Source organism: Gavia stellata, chromosome 2, assembly GCF_030936135.1.
Source record: "Gavia stellata isolate bGavSte3 chromosome 2, bGavSte3.hap2, whole genome shotgun sequence".
Taxonomy (NCBI): Eukaryota; Metazoa; Chordata; class Aves; order Gaviiformes; family Gaviidae; genus Gavia; species Gavia stellata.
In genome coordinates this window covers 36225172-36244939 of record NC_082595.1, presented here as the reverse complement: position 1 = coordinate 36244939, position 19768 = coordinate 36225172, and the positions used below count along the sequence as shown (strand labels likewise).

General features: G+C 35.6%; 1 protein-coding gene across 7 annotated transcripts in view; it reads left to right on the top strand.

The window, feature by feature from the left end:
* Positions 1-19768, top strand: part of QKI (QKI, KH domain containing RNA binding) — a 166907-nt gene that overhangs the window by 96344 nt on the left and 50795 nt on the right. For all 7 annotated transcript variants that reach the window (XM_059835232.1, XM_059835216.1, XM_059835211.1 and 4 more), the window contains exon 4: positions 11756-11899. In XM_059835232.1, the coding sequence (XP_059691215.1) occupies positions 11756-11899 (144 nt within the window). The remainder of the gene's footprint in view (positions 1-11755; positions 11900-19768) is intronic.

Below are 19768 nucleotides of genomic sequence, written 5' to 3'. Positions count from 1 at the left end.
ACAGCATGAGAAAATGGGGAGGAGAAGTTATCTTTTAAAAAAGCTTACAATTATTTTGTAATGAAAAAAAGTGAAGGGTTGGCATGGCTATATTGTCATTTTACAAAGTTGTCTTTACAATATGCTCCCTTAAGACCTTCACCAAGATTTAAGTGGAGGAATCTGTATTGATACATCTTTTATTTTTCATATGTATATGAGGCAGATATGTGCCTTATCCTTGAGAAAACACTAAAAGCAAAAGGGTTGGATTTTCAAGCAGAGGCTGAGTCACTGGACTCTGGAAGTGATAGGCAAATTGAGATTAGGAAAGTAGAAGCGTGGATATGTTGGCATTAAAATGGAGGCTGTAAGCAGCTCTATCTATTCTGATAGCACCAAAAGGTCACTTAGCTATTACCTTTTTTTCTCTGTATTTCTTTCTCCTCCTTTTCTTTAACAGTGCTGTAAATTCAGTCTGAAATAAAAAAAAAAAAATTAAAAAAGGGTCATTTATTCCTAATTATTAAAAAAAATGAAATTTAACAAACTATGTATGATTTAATGTAGCTTTGTCTGTTTCTTAGACTTTTAACATAAATGAGTGAAAATTGCTGGAAGTCATGCTTAGATTAAGCAGGAATAGCACCTAAAGAAAAGTGCGGTTTTATTTTGTTATTTCTTGACCCTCATGGTTTGTTCAATGTCACTTATATGTGGAGCTGCCATAGACGAACCAGAGCACAGGTGTTTGAGGATGAGTTTCACTGAGAAATGGATCAATTTAACACTGAGCTCAAATTATTGAGGAGGGGCATATTCATGCGTTGACCAGGTTTGCTATGCAAAGGAGCAATTAAATCTAAGCAAGGCAGAGAGGAAATAAAACATGGATTAGAGAAATAAAAATGGTTGAAATTTGGTAAAGACAGGTGCCACAATTATCTGGGGCAGTTACTGTTGATGAAAGTTACATGATAGTACTTCAGAAGAGGAAAGAAAATGTTTCAAAAAGTGTAAAATTATACTACCAGCCTAAGAGCTGATCATGTTCTCCATAGAATACAAAAATATAATTTGGTTTATGTTTTTTACTTTTACATGTGCTAGTGACTAATACTAGATTGATTGCAGTGTTCAAAATTCAGTATGCTGTAAACGGTCCAAATTGCAGTCAGGAACGGTGTTTTGGGGTTGTGGGTTTTTTTTTTTTTTTGTTTGGGGTTTTTTATTGGTTTGTTTTGTTTGTTAACTATTAAAAAAAAAATCTGTAAAGAAGTATTCTGGAGTACTATACTGTGTAGACTAGAAGACTGAGAAACCAATGAACGGACACTTTTTTCCCTTAAATGCAGCTGAGGACTAGTGGTAGCACTTTTCTTTAAACAATAGAGTAAGTATTCAGAAATGTGGAATCACAGCTCAGGTATTTCCCTTAAGTTCCCAAATCATTAAACCACAGGCTCTGATGATGCTTTCCATCTTTTGTGTTCATTGCACAGATGAAAGTAAAAGTGTCATATGAATGGAAAAAGGAAAAATTAAGGGGCTCACCTTGAAGTTGGAAATAAAAGATTCTCCTCAAAGTGCTATTTATATGTTTTACCCAATCATTCACAACTGCAAAAAGCTTCCAGTCGTAAGTAGAAGAACAGGAACCCACCTCCTGGTGACATCCTTTATTATTGGGCTGGAGATGCCTCCAGCACTTTGTGCATGTGTGGTTTTTTTCTCCCCTCCCGGGCAGTGATCTGCCTCCTTAAAGGGCGAAGTGGAAAGTACCTTGTTCTATTTGGCCTGATGTTAGGGCACTCCTGGAACATCGGCATGGTGATGTTGATACATTTTTGGCTGAGGTGGTACTAGGATCTTGACTGTCATTTCCTGCACCAATGTACCAACTGCTGGACTGTTACAAGGCATTTTCTTGGAATTGCAACTTCTTTCTTAAAGCAAATTTCTTGAAGTTGCCATGCCTTGAGTTAGTTTTGGATAGTATTAATATTAGATTAGGTCCTTTTGGGTGTCAGCACTTTCAACTCTCCTAGTTTGAAAATCCCAGATGAAAAACAGGCATCAGTCTTTCAGTTTAATTAAGACTTTTGCCTTTCAGCATGTGCTTTGGCAGAGTTTTAGATACCTTGATAAGTTTTTGGGTGGAATAGAGAGGCATGTGTTAGCAAGGCTAGTACCTTGGTGTAGTATTCTTCCTCTTTTCAGGTCATGGTCGGGGGAATAACTAATTCATAAAAACTGGTCTATTCTGGATATATTTTCTGTTTTGTTTTTAACATCCTGTTAATGATTGGTAAAATAAAACTTCTGAAGTATGTTAAGACTCTGTAAACTGAGTAATTTAATTTCTGTGCGTATACTTATATGATATATAGGTGCTGCTTGACACTAAGGTAGATGAAAGAATACTTATTTTTGTCAGCCTTTTTCTGCTATGCAGCTTTAGATGGAATCAGCTTTATACTGATTAATAACGCTTATGAACTTAGAGGCAGATAGGTTTATGCAGAAGTGATGTTAGAACAGTTGCAGGTTATTTTGAAGTTCATTAGTGACTGCTAATGAATGGACTTCAGCGAGTCATGAGTTGAAATAAACTTACTGTCTGTATTTCATGAGTAGAGAATGCTCTGAAGAATGTGTCTGCTGTCACAGATTAGGTTTTGTTGATGTTAGCCTTCATTTAAAAATGTCTTCTGTACCTTGAGATTCAGAATATGGAGGTACTTCCTTCCAAAAAGCCATCTGAAAATAACCCTGAATCAAGACGACTGTTGCATTCAGGTTCTATTGGTATTCCATTTTCTTTCAAGGGAATTTGATACTTGTTTACAGATATTATTACATTAACAATGGTCAATGTGTGAAAATGATCACAGTATTGTGAGATGCCTTGTACTGCTTATTCCCTTTTCTGTAGGAGAATAAAATTATACTTGGATATCAGTGTAACTCTGTCTCCATATGACGTTTACTACTTTTGGAATGTTGGTAAAGTTAAAATCTTAAAAACTCTTACCCGTAGTCCAAAGTCAGAGAAAAGAACAGCCTCACTCCTCTGACTAGGTAAAATTTGACACTTCATGGTCATTTTAAGTATCAGTATTAACAATTGCATTCATCTCTAACAAAGATATACAGGTATTTTTTTTATGCTCTGCATTTCATATGCTAAATTCTCATTTATTCTCTGAGGATACTGATGGATACAAAACTTCTTTACTTTCATCCCAAAACAGTGAAATACTCAGTCTTAACAGGGTCTTGGGTTTTGATAGCACTTGACAATACAGCTTGTTCCACAAATCATTGCTCTTGTTTTTCACACTGGCACAACTTGAGACAAATATGGAAGATGATGATCCTGGAGAGATGCAATCCTGTTGCCTATTTCACAGAACCTTACCCTTTGCGATGGGGAGTTTTCTGCTGGCTCCGCTCTCTGGAGCAGTTCACTGTCCAGCTACAAACCTGCAGAGCAGGCAGGGTGTGAGTGTGCTGACTTGGGCGGTGACAGGGCCTTCTGCTTCTGTCAGCAGACCGTGGTTATTGGATCAGCTCAGTTGTGCTGTGAAGCTACAGCTTTAGGAAGATCCAGTGTGGTGTTTCGTGCATGTAGGAACCATTTTAACTGCAAGGCAGATCTGAACTTGGGGTGGCGCTTGGTTTGAAGTTTCCTGAGCACAAAGTCTGTGTTGAGGCTCCAAGACAGAGAACTGAATCCTCTTCTGTGCATTTAAACGTCAGGTTGTTTCATGCCATCAGACTTTTTCAGAATAGTTCTTAAAAGGTTTTTGGATAATGCCCTTTGACAATGTTTGACAGCTACTGGCTAGTTTAATGTGAGCTGGAAGATACCCACTTCTTAATCCAGAATTGTGTTGAAAGGGGGCTTAGTATACAATGGATCATTAAAGACATACTAGAAAATACTAACTTGTCTGATGTTCAAAACGGTATGTGACTGTTAATTTAAGCAAATGATCTGTTTCTATAGGAGGAAACTCAGATCAGAAATTCTAAATGTGAAATAAACTACAGTGACCCTGACCAGGTGCTACTCCAGCATTTCTTTTGTTACATTATTTTTTCACCACCGTTCTGCTTGTGAACTGCTACCATTAGAAGCTCAGTAGGAGCAAAAGCCTATGTTAATTTGCCTGACTGTAACTGCACAATTAAAGCAGTTTATCAGCAGGGGTTAGGACAATCAGTGTGTTCCAATGCTTCATGTTATAAAATTACTTCTGTTGTTCAAACAGATACTGTAATTAGCACATCATTTTAAACTGGTTTTCTGCAGGGCTGGCTTGGAGTTTCATCTGACAAAAACCTCTTTTTTTGCTACTTACCTAAGCACTTACTTTAGAAGTAGCTTGCAAACAAAATAACAATTTCTATTGAAATGTTCACATCAGGACAATATCATGTGAATACACTTGTTAATACAGGTTGGGGAGTGGGTGGTGATTTTCTTTTTTTTTGTTTGTTTGTTTTTCACTGGTCAGTCCTGTCAAGACTTAGATTCGCTGGCAAAAATGGAAGGAGAAAGCTCCATGTTTGTATTTACAATTATTACTACATACTAGCATTTAATACCTAGTTCTCATACGGATGAACAAGTTGCTTCATGTCAGGTAATAAAGATAACTGTGTGTTCTGTCCTTGGCACATGCATTATTAGATTTCACTTAGGATAGTTTCATGAGACATGGTAAGCCAGTCTTTAAGTGGCAGTTATGTGTTAAAATATGGTCCCTTATCTTCTCCCTTTCCCAGTTATGGCACTGACCTTGTGTTGGCACTCAGTAGCTCCTAATGATCTCATTCAACCCACTTGCTCAGCAGAAAATGGGGGAAAGGGGGTGGTTTTTTGCTGCACCGGGACGTTGGTCTGGATCTCCGAAAGGCTGGCGTGGTGCTGGGGCCAGTCCCAGTGGAGGAATAAGGACTGCCTGGTGAGGGGAGTGATCCTTTTGAAGTTGTTAGTTTGGTCACAAAACGATACAATAAGACAACAGTAAGAGACGATTCAACTGATTTTTTGTTTCATTAGGGCTAGAGCACTCATGAATATCTATCAGCTGATGTGGAGTTATTTGTATATCTGAGACTTCTAACCGGTTTATTCCTTGCACAGTATGTTACAGAAATCCTCTATTTACCAAATGTTTGTTTTCAATGATCGCTGCAGCAGAGACAACAAAAACTTAATAAAATTCCGTAGCTCAGGTTGGCAGAAAGAACAGTTGTGAGAACAAAAATTGTGTTGAACACCACAAGATGGGCAACTCTTGTGGCCCATGAAAGGTTGGGAGTAATGACTTAGTTTAGGGAAAAGAACATTCTTAGATTCATCTGGCTCATTTTTACCTGTTCACCTGTGTCAACAAAAGCTTGTTAAGAAAGGTGTAATCTGTATTGAATGGTTGAGTAATGTTTCTCTCGGACTCATTTATTCAGACCTGACATTGTTGCATGGCTACAATACGCATTAACTCTTATTTAAAAATACTTAAACTAGAGCAGGACTAAAATTTGCTTACAATGACCTTTCTAATTTATCACTTTTTAGTGAAATTTCACTTTTGTTTCAAAATTGCTTTAAATCAACACAACTTGTTTTTAAATTCGCACAGCTTCTTTTTAAACTGCTCTTCCAGTTATTTTTAAAACTTTGGTATAGATGTGTGCACGTTTTCATTATGGAAAAGAAACATTCACCTAGAACTACTGTCAATTGTAATGTACCTATAGCACAATTTATTAGACAAAATACACTGAGGTAATTTTACTGAATAGCTGAATTTCTTCTCTTCACATCTTCCGTTTGACTGTGTGAAGTGGCTGTGAGTGATTATACTGTTTCTTATATCTTAGGATAATTTTAGTTAAAGTTCTTAGAATGTGCTTGAATTAAACCTTTGTATAAAGGTTTAAAGGACTAGTGCTATTCTGATGCCTTTTAATTTTAGTGTTCAATTTGACGTTATATGAAAACATTCTTCAGTAGGGAGAGCAGCTTGTTGTAATAGGTTGGTAAAAACACAATTTAATAACCTATCACTTCAAGTTGAGTGAGGATACTCATTCTAAACATTTCCTTGAGCCAGGGGCTTTATTTCTTTAAAAGGCCCCTGCTGTTGGTACCGAGCTGTGTTTGTATTTTCTAGTGGCCAACATTACTGGAAATTGTATGAGTTAGAGTGGGAAAAGTGCATAGGATGGGAGTTGCACTTTTTTTAATACTATGGGCCATAGCTTTGTGAAAAAAAATGCCATGTGGAAATCTTCCTTCCACTCTTATCACATTGCATTCATTCTTTCTTTATTGTCTAACTAGTATATCTCTGCCTGCATAGAAACAGATATGAGGAAAGTATTTCTTTTCAGTGTTTATTTCATTTTCTTTTAATGGCGTTCTGACAGCTGGAAATGACTGGATTCTACTTCACCACTTTTTAATTCGTCAGCTTACTTTTAGTCAGTTGGCCGTACTGTGAAGGTCTTTAGGCCTTTTTGGTGAGAGATAAAGTAGAAGATTTCTTTAAAAGTTCTTGATAAAATATTTTGTGATGGCTTTCTTTCTGAAAATATTTTCCCCTTTCACCATTTGAGTCTTTTGAGCAATGTCAAGCTTGACAAGCACTTCTTTCCTTGTGTTTTAAAGTTTTTTGAAAATTACTGGCTAGATAGAGGAGAGGCCTAACTTAATACCTCTAGTCAAGGGAAGAGATGTGCTGAGGTTTCAGTCATCAGCTTTGCATAGCTTAGAGAAAGCTACTAAGCTGCAGTCTCTTTCTTGTTAAGTCAATAGTCAAGATATTAAGAAGGAAGCTTCAGGATGGGATATGAAGATGTAAGTAGAAATGGCCTTAAAGGACTGGGATGCAGGAGGTATAAGACCATGACTTAGAATTACTGTGGTAGGGTGAGGTCTATGGAAAACACACGACACAAATCAACAGGGAGCTGGCCTTCAGTATTTCTCCTCATGGAACAACTTTTCTAATATTAAAGGTTAGCTGTATAGATGCAAGTCAATTGCATCCTCTGCCTGCTTTTTGGCTCCGCCCTAAATCCCTCCCCAAGAAAATAAAAAATAATTAGAAAAAACCCACCAAAAAAATTCTGTAATTATTTTACTTTTTCTTTTATTTTTGGGCAACTAAATTTTGACGAGTTGTAGCAAGTTTTGGTTTTTTTTTTTTTTGTAAAAAAACTACCTGATCCATTGACCTTAATAGCAAGATTAATATTGAGCACTTTCTTCAAGTCCATTATTTGTGTATGGGTACCCTGAGAATAATGAGTGTATATGCACAGGCAACAGAATGAAAGCAAAATCTGTTTACAGAATTACACTATACTTAAGGATACTGAAATTTCTGCGAAATAAGGAGCACAGTGAAATTTCATCTGCCAGTTATGTTGCTCTTAATGTTCTTTAATTTAGCAGACAAGATAGTTTGGTTGTAATTAAGCTTTTCTAATATTGTTGTTCCCCAAGGTTGTGGCATGAATAATTTTACTCCGTAGTTTCCTGCATCTTCACTGCCTCCATTTTATCTCTATAATTCTTCCATAAACAGTCTCTCAGATACAGGAAAACTTCGTACTGTAAATTAGTTCTTGTGTATGTTATATAATTTTGAATATATGCAATTGAGTTTCTTTTTCCCGAGTCTTTTAGTCAGGTTTTCTGGTTTTCTTGGTGCTCTTTATTTCTTCTATGCACATACCTTTCCTGCTGAGGTAACAAAAGTTTTTTGCCCAAAATAATTCTCATGGCAATTTCTGTTACTCCTTGCTGCTTTTTCTGTAGGTGGACCTGGCAATCAGGCTGAATTGCTCAACTGTTGCTCCTGAAGGACAAGAGCCAACGGGCACACTGAAATAAAAGCAGTTACATTTAAACATAAGAAAAAGGGTTTTTTTTATTGTGACTGAACACTGGTTGAACACTGAACAGGTCGCCTGGAGAAGTTGTGGAGTCTCCATCCTTGGAAATATTTAAAGCCTGGCCCTTAGCAACCCTACCCTGAGGGTTGACCCTGCCCTGAGCAGGGGGGTTGGACTGGATGATGTCCAGGGTCCTTTCCCACCTCAGTCATTCTCTGGTTCTGTGAAGTAATCTGGTTTGTCTTAGCTGCAAGTCACTTCAAGATAGCCACAGTTTTTAGTTTCTTTCTACAAATGCAGCAGGGCAAGTTGTAGTCATTCTCTCCTGACCATCTTTTCACCATTTTCTCCCCAAACAATTTCAAAAGAAAACCCTAACCAACCCTTAAAGTCTTGGACCATATTTCATGAGTCTTAAGAAAGACACCTTCCAACTTGAATTCCAGATATATTCCATTTACTCATTCAGCCTTTCCTATAATAAAACAGGGTTGGGAAAAGTTGTTTTCAAGACTTGTTGCACAGAGGGCTAGTTTAATTTAAGATTTTTCTTGGGGGGGAAGTATGTTTTCCCAACCCATCCTTTCAGGATTTAAAAGGAGAGTGGGGTAGCATAAAAAATTGCAGCTCTTAACTGCAAGAGACTGCATGTTATCTCTTCTCCCATGAGACTAGCCCTGTCATACATTTTGCATCTGACTTTCTGTTTGAATGAATGACCTAGTGTATATGTGAATTTCCTGCTTTTGGTAAAAACAAACAAACAAATATATCAAACATACATATTGGTATAGCTTTCCACTAGCATTTTCAGTAAACCAAAAGACATTTCTTGGAAAACTGTTAACCCACTAAGAAAGCAACCTCCTGGGACAGAATGGAAGCAGTGGAGGAATTCTAAGCCCTGGTCCATTGAGTCAGAATTGAAGAAATTGGAAGCCCATTCCAAACTCTATTCTCTTACTTTTTTGACTAATTGTTTTTTTCAAGACTTATTGTGTGGACTACTATTCTTCTTAAGCTTTCTTTCATTCTTATCATTTGACTTAAGAAATAATACTCTCCACAACAACAGGACTTTATTAGTGTACTAGAACACCTAATGACCATAGGGGAGCATATATAGAACTAGTCATATGCTAGTTTACTTATCATACTGATAAGTATTTGTATGATTGTTTGTGCTGTGAGGTCTGATCTTAATAGTTCATATTATTATTATTGACCTTAAACACAGTGCGTTCCACCTAAAAGTAAATTACGGGGTGTATAACTTCTGTGTGGAAAAAAAATTGTACAGTATCATCTATTTATTGTCCTATGTGCAGCTTTTTTTTTAACTGAACAAAAATTTATCATGCTGCAATAGAATAATTGAAGTACAGCACCAGTAGTTGAGATTATGTTCATCTGAAATATTTAAATACTGAATAACAGAGAAGCAGGCTACCTTGTCTTATGTAACAAAGTATTTTTCTGTATTCTGAAAGTTACAAATCAAGCATACATCCACTATAACAATGTGCATTTTATTTTTTGTTGCTGACAGGTGGTAAGTCCTCCAAATTTTCCAAGTTTTTGAGACTTCACAGCATGTTATTTTCATTATGAAAGAAATCGATGCAGCACAGTACGGCCCCCTTATGTTTGTGCCCACACTATGTATAAGCATGCCATTTAATTGCACGGTAGCTAAAACTGCTTTTAGGCATTCCTTCTTTTTTAGGAACAGAACTTGTGGTTTTACTTGGGGACATCTTTCCTTGTCATTTATCCCTCTTGCCTTTTTTTTTTTTTCTTTCTTTTTCCTTCTCCCGTGGTGCTCTAGTTGTGCAGGTTATCATGCATCTCATGTGTTGGTAACTGGTACCTTTCCCATTCCAGTGTTGAGTCAGCTCACCACCAGTCAGTGCAAGACAAGGTAGTGGCATGTTCCTTGCTCTGCCCTCTGCTGGTTTTAGGAACCTTCTCTCATTCATCATACCTGTAACATAACACTTTTTACTACCTCATATTAATATTGCTTGTCACCATCTTAAAAGAGGAAAAACTCACTCCTGCTTTGGATTAGAAAAAAAATAACAAATTGAATTGTTTAAATAGTAATAGTGGAGTTTTGATCGTGATTGAGTGAAATAAGCTGCAAATACCTTGTGCTAGATAGTTTTATCAAAGATTAAATTACAGCAGAGAACGTGTTATAACTCATCTGCACTTTGCGTCAAGTTCTGTTTTATAAACGAGGGTTATTTTTCTCTCTTTCTTCAGCTTCTGAAATTCAGAGATATTTTCTCAGCCGCCGTTGTTTAGAAAGTTGGCTAAGATAACACTTTTAAAAAAAGTCACGGTAGCTGGTAGTATGGAGTAGTGTGTATGTGCATGTTACATGAAGAATACCAAGAAGAAATTTTCTTCAAAGTACAGATTCTTTTACATATATTTTCCATATATCTCTTATGATTCTGGGGTTTTTTTTCTACATTTTTATCCTTGTCTATTCGACAAAATATTTCAGACTTAAAGCAGCTGAATTAAAGATAGAACATTCTAAGGAACAATGCTCCCTCAGGTATATCTGAATATAAAGTACTGCAAGTATTTGTTGGTATTAAATTTTCAAACATTTCCTCTGCATGTCTGATTTCCTGGAATAATTTTAATGAAATTTTGGGAAAAAGACATTTACAAATAACTTGGGGTGGTTTTTTTCCCAAATGTGAATTGTGGTTAAGCCACAAATGTTTGTCTTACAAATAGGAGGCTTTTTTATTATGCCCAGTATTTTAAGTTTGAAATAAGTGTTTCTGTTTATGTGGGCCTTTATTTAGAGTCAAAAATTATAATAAACCTTTCTCATTTACTAAAGTTTTGATCCCCGCCCCCTTTTTTTTTTTTTTTACTTGTTTTATTACATTTTAAATATTGTCACATTTAAATTATGTTTCTGGGAAATTTAGCTAGCTTTATTCACTGTTTAATAAAAATGGAGTTGGAAAGTTTGTTCTACGTCGTGTTCATTTTCTTACTTTTTGAAAGGCTGGATACTTGAATGAGTTACTTAAATTTACTGGTACCTGTTGTTTAAAAATGTTTACATCAAAAAATGCTTTGTTTAGCATGCCCTCCCTTTCTGAAAACATTACTAAGATTTATCTTTGGGATTATTAATGCCATTGGTGTAACAGAGTACCTGTGTAATTGTTACGTGCTCTTCTGTGACTTCAGTATTAAAGCCTTGTCATCTCCTCCTCTCTGCCCTTCATCCAGTACATGTAGCTCTGCTTTGAAAATTGCAACTTCTATTCCTTTTGTAATGTTTGATTCTTGAACCTTTTCTTTGTGAATATTTAAAAGTGATTTTTAACACTGAGGAATTGCTCTCTTGTACTTTGGAGTGATTCAGATGGAGTTTCTATGTATGCTGTCTGTTTCACTTTTCTTGAAAATACTAGTTTGCTTAACCACCAGTATGTTTTATCTGTCTCACCCTTGAAAGGCTCCAAAGAATATCAAAAGCAATACTGTGTTTGTAATACTTCTTGTTCCTTTGTTCGGTTGGGAAAGGTACTCTAAGAAATCACATTTGTTTTGTAGTCTTAAAAAAAAAAAAAAAAAAAAAAAAAAAGTATGAGGTTCCAAAACACAAACAAAATCCCCAAAAAGATATTTTGAAGCTTAGGTTCTTGTTAAGAACCACATGAAAAAATAAATAGTCCCCATGGTATGAAGAAGTTTTCTCCCATCTCACTGAAAATACAGTTCGTACTATTCACAGAATTGAGTTTGTCTACTGTTTATGTAATTGTTTTATAGAGAATGTAACAATACTTCATAGCTTCCATGTTTTAATTTATTTTAGGAAGAACAGAACCGAGGCAAGCCCAACTGGGAACACCTGAATGAAGATTTACATGTACTTATCACTGTGGAGGATGCTCAGAACAGAGCAGAAATAAAACTGAAGAGGGCTGTTGAAGAAGTAAAAAAGTTACTGATTCCTGCAGTAAGTATTTGTATGCAAGCCTTCAGTTTCCATTTCCAGAAGTTACTTCTGAAATACAATTAATACTACAGCAGTAAGAGTAAGCCAGCAGAGCAGCATCCTAAAATGAAGTTTAGATATTATTTTGTAATACTTTAGTGATCTTTAAAATGTCTCATCCCAGATCAAATTATTCTTCAGAACAGAATAATATTGTTTAGAGATGTTGGGGTTTTTTGCCTGGTTTAGATATAGATGCAGGAAATTCTTATCACCCTTAAAAGGCAGTGCTGAACTGTTACAAGCACTAGCTTTCTCACCTTCTTTCAGTATAAGGATGCTTCGCTTTAAGGCTGGGGAAATACGACATGCTTTTATGTTTTGCTTTGAGATTATTCTGATACTTTAAGAAAAGAAGGTATGTTTTCTTAGATCACCACGTTAAACACATTCCAAAAAGAACAAAACTCTTCAGGAACACAGTATCAAAAAACTTTGCTGTCAGTATACTGGGGAAAAATAAATATAGTGAAACTGGAAAATGGGTTGTCTTTCTCATTTGCTGATAATACAAACTGCCTTTGGCCAGCCAGATGAGTTAAAGCCTTTTGCATGGACCAGAATTACCCTGTGAGAGCCCTTCTCTTAGATCTGCTCTGTATTCTCACTCAAAGCAAGGTGACTGAGCGTGGCTGTATAGTGCATCCCATGCCATTATCTTGCATCTTGTGCTGATTTTTGCCACCACTTTTGTGCCATTATGAAATGATAAAAATAAATTATATCTTTTTCAGTGGAGAAAAATTTTCCATATTACAAGGAAAAATTGAGATTAGTAGTAGGTGGTATTAAAATGACCTAGTGATTTTGGGTGCTTAGTGAATGCTAATAGATGCTGGCTGTGAGGAAACTTGTGGTGACACGTGTATAAGCAAATGTATTCAGAACAAATTTTTAAAGTTATCAAAGATCAGGAGAGAGACTTAATTTTTTAATTAAGAAAATATGGTAGAATATTAAGCAGGAATATGAAAAAAATGTGATATAGACCTCTTCACATTTCATTGTCAATCTCTGAAAGTAGAAGACAACTAGAGAAAGTAGATTCTTCAGAATTTATTAATTTACTAAAGAGATCTTGAGCACATTAGGATTGAGTTTATACTTAGGATTAGAAATGGTAATAAGACAAAGACTATATGGGCAAAACTTGGAAACGTTATGTTCATTCTCCAACTATTATGCAGCAAAATAGTTTAAAAAACACAACTCATACTTTCTGTGATACAGAATTAATTTTGTCAAACGTCTATTGATTCTTCTACCTCCCTCTTACTGCTGAATAATGACTGAAGGGTCATGTTCAAGATGGCCCCAATATGTCTGAAGTACTAATGTGTATACTCTGCGTATGTTTGTGTTTTGCTTGGTTTCTGGAGCTGGTGTACGGGTGTGTTTTCAGCTTCCAAAAAAAATGAATACATTAATAGTTTTTCATTGTGATAGTGTCAGCCAGCTCCTTGTCTTGAAAATATTCTGCCTTATTTAATAACTTAAATCAGTTGGGGGAGCTCTATAATCCTGATTAGATTATTATTTTTTTCCTTTAGGAAGAAACAACAACACAGGGCTAACTATTGTGCAAACATAGCATCAGTTGAAAAACGTGTTGTCAGTTCATTTCATTAGCATCTTTATATATTATGTGTAGGCATAAGAGATTGGGTGGTGATTATTAGATACATAAGAGTTAAAGGTCTGTTGGCTCTCATTTCTGAAAATTATGCCTTGTTGAAACAGGCATGTGTAGTACATTCTAATGAATTAGTATATAGGTGAACTTGGGTTTTGCACTACCTATTGCATCTGTTCAATTAGTATCAAAAATGGCTGTTTAATCAAATTATGGTTTCAGGCATTTTGAGAGTTGAAAAATTCTGTTTTAGGATTAAAAGATACGAATTGAAAACTTCTATGAAGGAAGCCATAAACGTTTAAATAATCATGGTAAGCATGAGGAAAAAAGAAATCCTAGCTAATTATAATAAGATGGGGGAAATTGTGGATGTTGGACGATTCCAAAGATGCTCTAAAATGTATGAGTCGAATCTTGGAAATTCTCTTTCACATGGTAGACGACCTGCAACTATTGCTGTTTTCCAAATAAATGTCAGAGGATTAAAATAGATAAAAATATATTAATGCTTTTCTGTTTTATCTCCATCCAACTTGAATAAAATTTGAGATTATGTAGGAGAGAAGATTCAGTCTCATTTTTGCCATATAGTGGCAATACTTGGGTTTTCTGAGATACATTTCAGAAAAGCAAGCTAGTGTTAGAGGTGGGAATGAGTTACTAATTTCTTGGAGTAATCAGTGATTTTTTTTTATACTCAAGATATTAAAAAGCCTAATTACATTTTATAGCAACAGTGCACAAATAGGCACATTTCTAAAATGGATTTCTATTTAAAGGTACTTGGGTGAACAGAGGCTATTTCAGTAGTAAAGTGTGTTTCTTCTCATATTTATGAATCTGGATCACTAGTGATGTTTTTTTCCTTGTGGATGTGAACTATTAATTTTCCTTTCCACTTGCTCTTGGATTTTTACCAAGGCAGTGGTATAGTCAAACAGTTTATCTTCAGAAATAAAAAGGATAACTTGAGGCAGACTGGCTGAACAAGCCATTTTTTCTCCCTAAGCAGAAAGGCCAAAACTGTTTTGGTTTTTGGTTTTTTTTTTTTTAGTTATTATTTTGTATTTAATTTACATTTCTCTGGTATGAAACCTTTTTTTATTTTGGCTGTACTTCAAGTTCTACAGGACTAATTCTTTTCCTCTTCCCATAGTTCAGTGACATACTGGCCATTATCTAGACCTGCAAGATCATATGGTACTGCTTCTTTCATGTTTTTCTCTGAAGAAAAACGGAAAGAATAAAGCAGTCTTCAGGCTTTGGGGATCACAATGAGTTGAAGCGTCCTTATGCCTCCTTCTGAAGTGAATCCTACAGGTTATTGATCTATGCTCTCTCCATTGTGAGAGCTTTGACAGTTTATTTGTTATTCACAAGAGTTCAGTAAGGATGGACGGTTCTCTTGCAAAGGAAAGACAAAAGATGCTCTGGATTGTGCACTGCAGAACACGGGAAAAAATGCAGAGCTTTTGTAAGGGGATGTACGTAATTATTAAGTATAGCATACTGAGTTACAGTGTCATTCAGGGTTTGGAATTATTCCTTGAGGTCCTGGGCAGTAGGGCTTGAATTCCTCTGCTAGAAATATGTAAGGGCTTCTACATGTTCTAAGTGTTGAATAAACTCTTTTAGCTGAATGTGTTTTCTAGATACTCCTTTCATTATATGGATGTCCAGGTCTCTAATTACTAATTCACCTTTATACTGTCTGTATATAGAATAAGTCACATACAACAGAATTCAAATTTCAGGCAAATACTTTTTATTCCATTTTCCTTTTACTCCACATTCTTCCTTTCTGAGGAGAAGATCGTATTTCTGGCTTCTACTTAACTATTCTAGTTTGGTCTGGAATCAGTGTTTTTCAGATTCTTTGTGTTGTTCTTCCTACATTGGGGCAGCTGTAGTTTTATTTGGTGGCTGCCTCCATCTTGTCTGAAGACAACTGCAACATAGTATTTATTAGTCAGTGATGCTCCCTCTCAAACTGTGTGTATCATTTGCCACTATGATAATGGAATTTTAAGATTGTGATGGGTAGGAAATGTTTCAGTACAAGATTGTTTATTTTGTTAGTACATTTGGTTCTTGCCTATAATAGTGATTTTAGACTTTTCAGTCTTGAATATCTTTAAATTTAGCTGTATGGTATGGGGAAAGTATCATTATTTAAACAAAAAATCATTGAGCTTAATTAAAATAAATACTTTAGCAGTATCAATTTCATAATGTCAAAATCCTTAGAGTAGATGAACGTCAATGGCAATGATATTTTAAGGTAGTTCAAACACAAATAAAACCATGCTGTGTAAGAGATAATTATTCCTTAATATGGAAAAACATTCAATTATTACTTAAAGTAGATGGGAGTCAACAAACAACCAATTTTATAACGGTAATTTTTGTCTACTTTGTAGCAGCTTTATGCATTGGACGACAATTACCATCAGTCTTCAATCGTGTTCCCAAGCATTTAATCCTGTTTAGTAATAGATGTTTCAGTGTTGTAGCTGAGGAATTTAAAAATGGAGTAAGGAAAGGATGCAAAATAAAGATGTTACTAGAACACAGTTTCCACACCAAGATGATCTGTAACATAAATTCATAGAGAGTCCAAATTATCAAAACCTAACAAGCCATTTAATAGTAGAGGAAAGTTTGGATAATTCTTGCTGTATGGAGGAGCTGAAGTTGCCAGTCTTGGTCAAATTAAAAACAAAATAAAACCAACTTTGCAGAGCTACAAAGCCTCAAATACTAAAGCAGAAATACCAAACTGGCCTGAAGAGTGCTGGATTAACTGATGTTGCTGTCCTTTAACCATATTGTAATTGTTGCTACGACTGTAGTCTGTTTCCAGCAAGCTGTTTGGAAGGCTGAATAAGTCTGCATTAGTGAAACTGTGAAACAAAGGAAGTAAAGCATACACTCTCGCCTCTAAACATTTTCATGAACAACGGAGAGAAAATAACTGTGCTTAACAAATAATAGAGTAGTAAAAATCAGAGTGAGAACAAATGTGTAAGTACCTTAAAATTGCCCAAGAGGCTAAGCAGTTGCTGAAAGTGATTGATTGAATCTTCTTGAGTTAAGATTTTACTATTGGGTGAATTTACTTTGGCCTGAGGGGCTAGTAAGGTTAAGTGCAAGGCACTACTAGAAAAGTAAAAGTAGGAGCAGCGAACCAGAATGCTTAGAAGATGTGTTAACCAGGGCAGTACAATAAGAAATACTGGCTGTTTTCAGAGGAAAATAAGCAAAATAAAAACAGCCTCACCAAGTTGCAACTGAATTCTAGATAATGTAGAAAATGGGGAGAACCTGTGCTGATGATGGCTGCCTTCAGTATCAGCAGTGACAAAGGATGGGATTGGGAAAAACCTTAAGAATTACTGGTTTATGTCAAAAGATTAAAATAGATAATATACACTGTTTATAAAACAAAGTATTATTATGTATAGTAGAAGGCAGAGGAATTAAGAATAAAGTAAATAGTGGAAGGAAATCTGGGGAAGTAGAATTTGATTTTCATCTTGAAGATAATGTTAGACATCTTTTTGCTATGAAGAAAAAAAATCATTGAATAAAAGAATCAAATAACGAATTATTCACTGTAAGCATCATGGAGCATGATACTCCTCTGTATCTTTTTCAGTGTCTTGAAACATAGTATGCCAACAAAAATATCAGCAAAACTTTGTATGAAGATGCAATGCCAACAGTTAAAACAAAAGTGTGTGACCCAATAGTTAAACAAAAATACCTGTGTTAAATGGGATACGGTCTCTTCCTCGGTATCTGTTGCTTTAAATTGTGAAGCGATGTTAGAAAAACACAGTACAAGGATTTTGTGGTTACACTGAATGGCTTGCTTTGCTAAAGTGAGTCTTTTTCATGGTAGTCCAAGTAACATGCAAGGATTTTACTCATAGACTTTCTTCTTCCAAATGCTTGCTGTACTCCTTATCAAAACAGCAGCAGAAAATGACATTGTAGTGTTTCATCCAGTTTAATGTGCCGTATACTGCATGATTTTTACAAATTGGAATGTTCTTTATAGTGATGCTTGGTATGTAAGTACTCACTAACTGTCCTCCTTCTGTTTACTGCCTGTTACTAGAGATGTTATTTTGATGGTACTTCTGTTTTTAGTCACTCCTATATTCAACACATTTTCTTTATATAACAGGAGAGAGTATAATGAAGAGACAATAGTATTGGCAGAATGTTTTATTTTTCAGTTGGATAAATTAAAAGCATTGCTTTCCCAAAGACTGCCTTCAGCCAGTGTGATGAGGTGGGGCTTCTTTATGAATTACAGTAAATTTCTAATACCTTCCTTATAAGTGTAGTTGTAAATTTCTATTGTGTTTATTTTCAACTTCTTAAAATAAACTGAAGGATGTTTTCATTTTTACCCTGAGAACTTTGTGTGCTGTGAATTCCATAGCAAAAACCTGATCCGTAGAAAGAACTTCAAGAATTTTTAACTGTGCTTTAGTAAAAAAAAAAGTTAATATTGTAGTAATGCTGTACATAATTTGTTGCCCTGTAGCTAAGACTAGTAAAAGCTTGAAATTTGAAAGATATTAGGAGAAGATTTTATTTGTTTTAGCCGTCTAACAAGCCCACAATAAATTCTGCGTGCAAGTTTGACTTCCCTGAATAGCTCTCTCTAACTCATTCCTGCATGTTATGCTGGTTTTTTATATTTTTGCTTTCACAAGTGAGAATATAGTGCTGCCTTCTATAGTCTCCCTGTTGAAATGTTGCTCGTGCTGTGCAATCCATAGTTTGCTGCTTGTTCAATTAAAGTTATGAAATGAATAAGTGGTAACAGTAGCAGAAAAAGGACACTGCTGTCCTTAAAAGATTTTTAGGTAATTCCTGCATATTACATCTGTTTTGTCAGTTCAGATGCAAGTCTCTCTCAGTGCATGTCATGTAAATGATCAAAAGGGAAGCTCTGTAGATAGGGTAATGAAACAGCCAAACTTCTTGGGAGTGACTGCTAGATAACACGTGATAAACTTTTTGATGTGGAGGAGAGGTGATAGCCTATTATTTTTAGTAGTGTGAAGCAGACTTAATGTTTCCATGACAGTATGAACCAAGGGCTGCTGCAGTCCTGCCATTCCTTCATGATTTGCTGTTCCTGCTCCCTGTTTTGCATCAGAAAGTAACTGGCCTTAATCAGACCATGTGGCAGGTCCATTTGGTGGAGAGCTTAACCTTGGATTAGCTGACTTGCTTCGGAGTCAGTTTTGGTTTAGCACTGACAGAAGTGACGGAATGAAAACACGCAGCCGGAGAAAAATGGTATTGCAGCAGACCACCCTTTAATAAACTTAAAGTTCTGTAGAACTGCGAGTATGTTCATCTGCAAATAGGATGAGAACAAAATAATCAGAAACTCAGTGTCGCAGAATAGGACAGTGGAAAACAAAAGAGGAAAGCCTACTAGCATGTAGATTTTCCTCTTCAGTTTTCCACTGTCCAGTATGTCTAGTACTGGTAATTTCAGTAGGTTATTCACAAGTTGAATAAAGGATTAGTTATGTTGAGCAGTCCTTAACTACATTCTGTTATGCATTTTAATGGTCTTATTCCACTGAAAGCTCTTACTGTAATGCAAGTCTGAGTTTTAAAAATGAGGACAAGAATCTCTTACACCAGTTCACATAGGAAGTGTTTAAGTATTGCACTTGGTATGTTACTGCAGTGTTAAATTTTTGAGTTTACACTAGTGTTGACTATTAACAAAATTATTTCAGGCCAGCTGCAAGTGTGAAGTAGCTCTCTCCATCATTGTGTACTGTGGTGGAAACTCTGTAGACCAGTGGTTCATTACCACCAAAATAAAATCTGTTGATGGAAATGATTTTTGAGACCATATTTACAACAAGACACCTAGGTGGTTTGCATCTTAATTGAATTAAACTTTGTTTAGACTCTTAAATTCCTCAACTCTCCTGAAATGATCCTCATAATACTAAGGAGAAAACTAATATTATTCATCAGAATAATTAATCAGAATGTTGTTCATGAGAATAATTTTGAAAGGGGATATAAAATCTGCCTTTTTATATTATGATTATAAATTCGTTTTCAACTTCCCATTTTCAAAAAGTTGGCGAATAATGAAAAGGTAAATAAAAAATTATGATGATCTGTGCCCTCACATATTTCAG